Source organism: Arachis ipaensis, chromosome B02, assembly GCF_000816755.2.
Source record: "Arachis ipaensis cultivar K30076 chromosome B02, Araip1.1, whole genome shotgun sequence".
NCBI lineage: Eukaryota > Viridiplantae > Streptophyta > Magnoliopsida > Fabales > Fabaceae > Arachis > Arachis ipaensis.
In genome coordinates this window covers 48,837,344-48,845,929 of record NC_029786.2, presented here as the reverse complement: position 1 = coordinate 48,845,929, position 8,586 = coordinate 48,837,344, and the positions used below count along the sequence as shown (strand labels likewise).

Below are 8,586 nucleotides of genomic sequence, written 5' to 3'. Positions count from 1 at the left end.
ATCTGAGGTTGGGTATTGAGCTTGTGCATATGGATGCAATGATATGAATTAAGTAGTGTATATGTGATTTGGAACATATTTGAGGAGGTTGGAAGCTTGGATTAAACATTTAGGTACTGAAATCTTGGTGGTGGAGGCTTGGGATTTTGTGGATTGAGGTGCTTTGGCATTAAGGAGAAATCGGCCAAGGTATGATTTTGGTTTCTCATAAATAACATGTAACGTTTCATGAAAATTTAGGCTAGATGACTATAGGATAAGTTGTATGATATGGAAGGTTGAGAATTAGTGACTTGTTAGAATTTGTTCAGTGAGTGATTGAAATGTATGATGAATGATTGATGTTGATTTGTATTGAATAATGATGTTAATGAGAATGTGTGATAAATGATGATGATATTGAGTTATGATTATGAGATTTGAAATGAATAATGATTAAATGTGGTTTGGGTTGAGAATACTTAGTGGTTTTAGTTGGTGTAATATGTGTTGAATTTATTGTTGGGATTGCTTTGAGGGTATTTAGTTTTGTTTGAATTGTGGAACTTTGGTTTGAAAATGAGGTATTAGAAAATAGAGGTTTGAAACTATTTTGGTAAAAGAAGATTTTTAATAAACTTCGGTGGTTCATAACTTGAGCCTTGGATTTTGGATTTAAATAAAATTTATTTCAAATTAAAGATAATTTCAAGAGCTTTAAAACAGTGTAAAGTTTGTGAAAATTGGAGTTTTGTAGAGGAAGTTATGAACATCGGAAGTTAGGTGTACAAAATTGATTTTTAAGGACTTAATAGCTTTTGATGAAAAGGGGAGTGTCGCTGACGTTAGGATTTTTGCTGGTAAAGAATTTTATAAAAATAGTCGCATTGTAGATATAGTTTCTAAACCGACAGAAATCCTTTCGTACAAACGTTTTGGTTGTCACAAGTAATAAACCCCTTTAAAATTGATAACCGAAGTATTCAAACATCGGGTCGTCTTCTCAAGGAATTGCAGGGAGGTATGTTCTTATTATTGGTTATGAAGATTGTAAATTGGGGTTTTGAAAGTAAGGAGCAAGTAATTTAAATTGCAATTAAAATAAGTAAATGACTGTAAAATAAACTTTTGGTAAGGTATGAGAAATTGGAAGTCCTGTCCTAATTATCCTTATCAATAGTGATGAGAATTGAGTCTTAATCCCACTTAGTTAACCTTTACTAAAGCAAGGGAAGGTCAAGTGGATTGATTAGTCTGATCTTCATGTTCTAGTCAATTCCTAAGAAAGGACTGGAATTATTGAAGTTCAATTCAATTAGCAAAGATAACAATTATCGATCACGTTGAGTTTGATAACTCTTGAGTTACTGATTTCTTAACCAAGACCAAAAGGAGAAAAGTAAATCTACTCGAATAGAAGTATCTTCAGATTGGAAGTAACGGTAATATAAATAAAAGAGAGCGATCATAAACTGAAATACCTCAAATAACATTAATTAAGAGAATTATCTGTAACATAGAAAAGTTCATAAATTAAATTGAGAAGATAATAAAAAGGAAAGTTGAACCTGATAAAAAGGGATAATCATGAAAGCAAGAACTAAATCCTAATCTTAAGAGAGAGAGGAGAGAACCTCTCTCTAAAAACTACATCTAAATCATCAAAAGTAAATAATTGGAGACTCTGCTCTTGAATGGATGCATTCCCCCACTTTATAACCTCTAATTTGTGCTTTCTGTACTTGGATCTGGGCCAAAAAGGGCTCCAGAAATCGTTGGGAGCATTTTCTGTAAATTCTGGTGCGTGGCCTCTGTCACGCATCCGCGTGGGTCACACGGTCGCGTCATCTGGAGTTTTCCTTATCACGCGTTCGCTTCGGTCATGCGTCCGCGTCATCTGCTTCTGCCCAAGGCGCGCGTTCGCGTCATTCACGCATTCGCGTCACGCTCTCTTCGCGCTGGGCATGCGGCCGCGTCGTCCACGTGTTCACGTCGCTGCCAGTTTCTTTAAAAACTCCATTTTGTGCTTTCCTTCCATTTTTGTATGTTTTCTTTCCATCCTTTAAGTCATTCCTGCCGTAGAAGATCTGAAACTACTCAACACACAAATCACGACATCGAATGGTAATAAAGGGTAATTAAAATAATTATTCTTAAAGTATAGGAAACATGTTTTTCACATATCTCACATAATAAGGAAGGGAAAGTAAAACCATGCAATTAACATGAATAAGTCACTTAAATTAGGCACAAAATATATCATAAAATATGGGTTTATCAGTCGCGTACGCGACCTGCACGCACGATGCGAGCTATGCTCGCTGTTTTGTAGTCTCGCGTATGTAGGGCAAGGCCTGCGTACACGGAATCCAATTTTTGAAACCTCGCATACACGCGACGTGAGCACTCCCCACTATTTCACCATCTCGCGTATGTGAGCCCCCTATTTTGCAATCTCGCGTACACAAACACAGTCTCCCATACGCGAGCCCCTTTTTTTTGTCAATAATGAAATTTTTTACTGCTAAATTAATCCTCTATCTTTCAAAACTTTTTTAACACCCGTTTAGAATCTGTTAGCAAATCTTCAAGCTTTAGTTAAAGGGTGAGCATGTTGAAGGAGTTAAATGGAGAGTTGAGAAGAGATTGAGAAGTGAATGGTTGAGTTGTTAAGACAATGAAGTGATAAATGATAAATGATCTGTAACTAATAGCAATGATGATAATGTTGAATAAGTTAAGATAGAGATTGACATTGACATTGATAATTTATGATTAAATGATCACATGATATATGTGTTTGAGATTCCAGACAATTGTTGACCCCTTGTACGTAGGATGTGATTGGGCACTTTAACTTCCTGAATTCCCCCATGGACATGCACATACATATATTTGAGCTTCGGGTATTGTCTCCCCCATGTCAGCATGGAATTCTTCCCATGGATATATTTGATTTTGGGGTGTTGTCTCCCCCATGTCAACTTGGGATTCTTTCCATGGATAATTTTTGAGCTTGGGGATGCATATACGTACAAAGGGACTGTCCACAGTTAGCTACCAAGACATATCAGGCTGGCTATGTAATCGACAGATGATATCATCAGCCATAGGGCAGGTATACATCATATGCATCTGTATGTTTTGTTTGAGTATGATTACTTTGCTTTGCCTAACTGATTATCCCTGTTTACTTGCTATATGTCATATTTGATGTATTTACATTTTTAATTGTGTTTTCCTTGCTTGAATTGTATGTCTGTGCAACTGAGAGACCCCTCATATGGCGGAGGCGTGACGAGGGTAGTTCCACCGGTGTTTCAGAGGGTTGGAGGAGGTAAAAGTAAAGTGTTGAGTTAGGATTAGAATTGGAATTTGAGAACCTTAGACAGTTTACCTAATTTCTGGTTTAGTTTATTCCTTAAGTTTAATTTTGAGTGTCGGAGTTCTAGGATTGCCTCTGGCTTTTCTGAGACCTTATATATTATTTATGTGGGCACCATTACCATGCTGAGAACCTCCAGTTCTCATTCCATACATATGTTGTCGTTTTTCAAATGTAGGTTGAGAGGCACCTTGGTGAGTGTCTGGAGGTTCCTATAGCAAGCGAAGTTGGGATGTCATCTTTTGTCTTTTTACTATGTATACATATGTTTATAGACTCCTCTCCACTTGTACTTAATGTTTAATACTTTTAGAAGCTTTTTGGAAAACTAGGTATTTACTTGATGTACCTTGGTATGTTTTGTAAATATATATATGCATGCATGTATGTAATTATACTCCGACCAGCCTTGACTTTGCAAGTTGAGTCAGGAGCTTGATATCTTATTTGTATATATCTTGTTTACTTTAATTATTACCTTATGCATCCTGGAGCTATCTACAAAGTTTTATATGTATTATGTCTTGTTCTGTTCGTACTTATGCGTTTAGTTATCGTGTGTGAACGTTTCGCGTTTTGTAATTCCACTTTATACGACTTTGAGCTTTTATTCCTTCATTGGACTTCTAGTTATATAAATTCTTAAATATATACTATATTATGAGCTTTAGATCTGTCGTGGCACTTTGTTATCCTTCGCTTTACGGCTAGAGGGAAGGCTTGGGTGATATGGTGTTACAACTTCTCCGCTGGCGATGGACACCCTTCAAGCTTGATCTGTTTCTGCTGTCGCTGATTCCTCTTTGCTCATCGACATCGCTTCTACTAGGGGTGTACAATAAAAAAACCAAAATATGGTTAACCGGTTAAAAAATTATAATTATATTTTGGTTAACCAATTTAACAAAACAATTTTAAAATATATCCATATTTTTTAAAATTAGTTAACTAAAACCAAATTAAAAAAATCAATAATAAAAATCAAATTTTGATAATATTTAATTTTAATTTTTTAAATTAAAAATATTTTTTAACAAAAAAGAAATAATCAATTTTATAGTATAAAATCAAATTTGATTAATTAACCAAAATTAAATTTTTGATTATTGGTTTATGAATTAATGAAACCTATGTGCAGCCCTAGTGCCTTCTACCTCTGCTCCTGTCGCTGCTCGTCTTTGCTCTCTCTGCCGCCAATTTGCTCATCGCCCTCGCTGCCCTCTCTTTGCTTGTGGTTGTCGCTGCCGCGTGATCTTCGCCATCGCCTCCTCTGCATTCTTTGCGGTCGCCATAGCTGTATGCCCTGATTATGGAGCTCAATTCTGTTCTTTCTTCTTCGAAGATTACTAAAAACTCGACAAGAAAATATCTATGTTGGCTTTTTTCTCCTTTTTTATCTTTTGAAAGTTTTCAGTCTGCCATTATTTATGCCATTTTTGGCATTATATCTGCCATGATCTGCAACCAGAAACGCTATCAAGTTCTATTTTTATTGTATTGGCTGAAATCTGATTCTGCTATTTTATTTTCATGTTTTTTTTTTCTTTGCAGAAACAGAACCAATGGCACAGATGCCTTCTTCTCCTCATGGTTTACAGGGTGTCAAAACGGTCGAGGAAGTCCAAGCTATGATTCAAAAGAGTTTCCGACGTATTATTTTCATTTGTTCTTTTTCATCAATAAATCCTACAATTTCCGTTATTTTAACTCTTCAAAATGCCTTTCCCCCTAAGCAATCAGTTTTTAGAGATAGGAGAAAAACAAAGGAGCTCAATTTGATAGGAGTGTTTCTTTCGAATTGGTTTTCCCAGTTTTTAATATTTGCTTAAGAGGAACAGGAGAACTTTGATTATCAATAGAATGTTCGATTTTCTTGAATGTTAATATTCGTTGGTTTGTTCTGCTGATTTTGACTTAATTGTTGGTGTGTTATTTCATTGTTTGGACAGTTCCAATGGTGAAATTCTTGAGGCAACGCCTGGCAAAAGCTGGGTGTCCTGTGAGTGACAATTTTTTCAAGGCTTCTGAGTGCAAAGGGGCGCATGGCACTGGTGGTTTTGTACCTGGTTCTGGGGTACGTAATTCTTTTTGGGAATTTATTTTGTACTTTTCTCTTTAGGTTCCACTTTGCTTGGTAATTATGTTTAATCTACTATAGCATTCGGAACATAATCTGATTTCAGATCTTAACCATGAATTTTGGAGTGGTTGTACAATGTTTTAATAATATTTGTGGGAAAAATGATATGTATTTGTCAAGGACACTTAAAAATTTATCAAGATGGCCATTACTTCCCGAGCTATATGAAGATCCAACACAGCTCCTGTGTAAAGTATTTGTTGTTATTTGCAAGGAAAATAAGGTGTTAATACTAATAAGTAAACCTTTTTGCTTATTTTTGCTGTTGAGCTCATATTTGTACTCAATGCGTCTTTGTTGAATGGCAAGGTTTGCAACGACCTAACGTTAATTTGATCCTCCGTTTTGTTTGTTGCCAGGTACTTGTATGTAGCAACTATATGCGAATTCAAGATGAGGTCGACCAGGTGGTAATTCATGAACTAATTAATGCATTTGATGACTGTCGTGCTGTCAATATAGATTGGAGTGATTGTGCTCAGCAAGCTTGTAGTGAGGTCTGTATCCTACAGTATTTTCGAACCAATATTAAGTTTGATGGGTTTCTATAACTTATGCCATTCCTGTTCAGTTTTCCTCAACAATTTGATAAAACAGATACGAGCTGGTCATCTATCTGGTGATTGCCATTTCAAGCGGGAACTACTTCGTGGTCATATGAAATTAAGAGGGCATGAACCGGTATACTTTTATCTTTTGTTCTCCGTTAATATATAACTTTTATTACAGTTGAATCTTCCAATAGATTTACATCCTGCATCGTTTTAATTGTTATGTCTAATTCTCAATACAATACAATACATGTCAACTGCGGAGAAATTATCTAAGTTCTATAAAGTCTTCCCCAGAAGAGTTAACCTCAATTGGGGAATTATGGATGCAAAATGAATTATGTTGCACTGAAATCTTTTGCAGCCTTTCAAAACATAAAATTGAGGATCCTTTGTTATTATTATGATTATTTCATTACTTGACAAGTGGATGCCAAAGAATCCTCTTGCAGTCTTCCTACAATTTAAGACTCCTTCCTTAGTCACCCATGTAAGCTATGGTGCATCAGTTTATTATTAAAAGATTAAAATAAAGAACGGAAGTCCAGTTGTAGGTTAGTTTCCAAAATACTCAAACAGTCCATTAACCAGGTGCTCCAGACGACAAAGGTTTCTGTTGAATTACTTAGTATTAGTCTAATGTGTGATAAGTACATGAGATATCATTTGATCAATCTAAGTACAAGGTTACAAGCAAGTAAATAGCTAGTTTTAAAATCATAGGCCAATTGAAGTTGTCAATTTATTGATTGAAGTTTTCCATTGTTTTCTAGGGATGGTATTAAAAATTGTTTGTAGTATATATCCTTGTTGATGGAATATTGAATATGTCTGCTGTCAATTTCCTTTTTGCAGTCCCTTTTATCTTTAGTATTTTTTGGTAGAGGTAACTGAATGACGTTGCCGTTGCTATTTCCTTGAGAAAATAAATTGTTTTGGCATATCTTGAAATATTATATTTGGATTAAATTTATCATTCATGCTAGTTCCAAATTCCATTGTAAAATAATATGCAATTTATGCTTAGAAGTTCTTAATTTACTATCTAGTCTGCCTTTACTTGAGGTGGTTCATTTTTGTTGAATATTGATTTGTTGGTCGTTAAATCCATAAATGAATAGTGTGGGTAAAAAATTGTAAGAAATAGAGAGTTGAATGCCCAGGGAAGGATTTGAATTTGACTTGAAATATTTACTTTTAATAGACCTAATTACTTGTAATGCTGATGTTCCTTTGGCTTGGATGAACCAAGTCTAAAAGGTTCACATCATGAGATTGAATTTAAGTGAAGGGTAACAGGAGTATAAAATATGGAAACTATGTATCATGACGTGTTTCTTAAAATATTAAGATGAAATATTGAGCATTACAAAAAGAGAAATGCTAGAAGGCCATCATAATTTATTATTTTTGGCCATCACTTTTAGTTATCAACTGAATTCCTTTCGTTTAATAATCTAAAAATATACTTTAGCCCATACTTTTAAACATGGATGGTTAATTGATGACCAAAAATAATAAATTCTGATGACCCTCTAATATTCTTCAAAATGTTATATGTATTTACCGTTGAATAAGAAAAATGTTTCTTGAACCTTTATTTAATTGAAAGGTAAAGTATACTTTTTGTCCCTGAAGTTTGACAACAGTTTCAAAAATACCCCTAAGTTTTATTTTATTCCAATTTTGTCCCAAAAGTTTTCCATTTATATCAAATATACTCTAGACGGCTAATTTTTCAAAAAATTTAAGACCAATTCAACAACAATTTCATAAGAACAACACTTAACATAAGCAAATCAAGTATAATTTTCATGCATTGTTATTAGATTGGTCTTAAATTTTTTGAAAATTTAGCCGTTGAAGGTATATTTGATGCAAATCGAAAACTTCTGGGATAAAATTGAAACAAAATAAAACTTAGGGGTATTTTTGAAACTTTTGCCAAACTTCAAGGATAAAAAAGTATATTTTACCCTTTATTGAACTTCATCTTTGCATGATTGGCATCAGAAGTGGAAAATGGAACCTTAAAATAATTTAATTGTTTTGAAAAGGTAGGTACTATTTTGCAATTTATGTTACATTAAATCTTATTTAATTGACGCACTGGTGCTATTCTCAATGGATTATATTTTATGTTCTAGAAATTATATACGTTGGAAGTTATTAATTACTAATTTTAATATAATGGAACATGAAGGAATGTATCAAAAGAAGAGTTTTGAAATCTCTGTCTTCAAACCCCAATTGTGCTGGTTCAGCTGCCGAAGATTCTATGGAAGCTGTATGGGATATTTGTTACAATGATACAAAGCCATTTGACAGAGCTCCTTGAGAAATTGCATGGATTGGAAATTTCAACCGTCAATGCTAATTTTTTTTTTCTCCGAGGAACAATTTTTGATGGCAACTCCCTACAATCATAATGGACAAACGGTTAGAAATATACCCTTTTTTAATTTTTATTTTGGTGTCAAATTGAAGACTTGTTTATTTATGGTTTAAATATGATAAATGTCATATGCCAG

The 8,586-nt window shown here is 34.2% G+C and overlaps 1 protein-coding gene across 2 annotated transcripts; it reads left to right on the top strand.

The window, feature by feature from the left end:
• Positions 4,483 to 8,584, top strand: LOC107625279 (mitochondrial inner membrane protease ATP23). Of its 2 annotated transcripts, none has more exons than XM_016327888.2 (6): positions 4,483 to 4,737; positions 4,916 to 5,014; positions 5,314 to 5,438; positions 5,864 to 6,001; positions 6,102 to 6,185; positions 8,259 to 8,584. In XM_016327888.2, the coding sequence occupies exons 2-6, from the start codon at positions 4,927 to 4,929 to the stop codon at positions 8,391 to 8,393; spliced, it is 570 nt and encodes a 189-aa protein (XP_016183374.1). In that variant the 5' UTR covers positions 4,483 to 4,737; positions 4,916 to 4,926; the 3' UTR covers positions 8,394 to 8,584. The 2 variants fall into 2 exon arrangements, with proteins under 2 accessions (XP_016183374.1, XP_016183373.1); XM_016327887.2 differs by having other exon boundaries at positions 4,484 to 4,660.

Excerpts from the sequence above, each read along its gene's own strand:
- LOC107625279 (XM_016327888.2), top strand. The coding sequence starts at position 4,927 with ATGGCACAGATGCCTTCTTCTCCTCATGGTTTACAGGGTGTCAAAACG. Across the intron at positions 5,015-5,313 it reads GATTCAAAAGAGTTTCCGAC|TTCCAATGGTGAAATTCTTG; the intron begins GTATTATTTTCA and ends TTGTTTGGACAG. Across the intron at positions 6,002-6,101 it reads CTCAGCAAGCTTGTAGTGAG|ATACGAGCTGGTCATCTATC; the intron begins GTCTGTATCCTA and ends TTGATAAAACAG.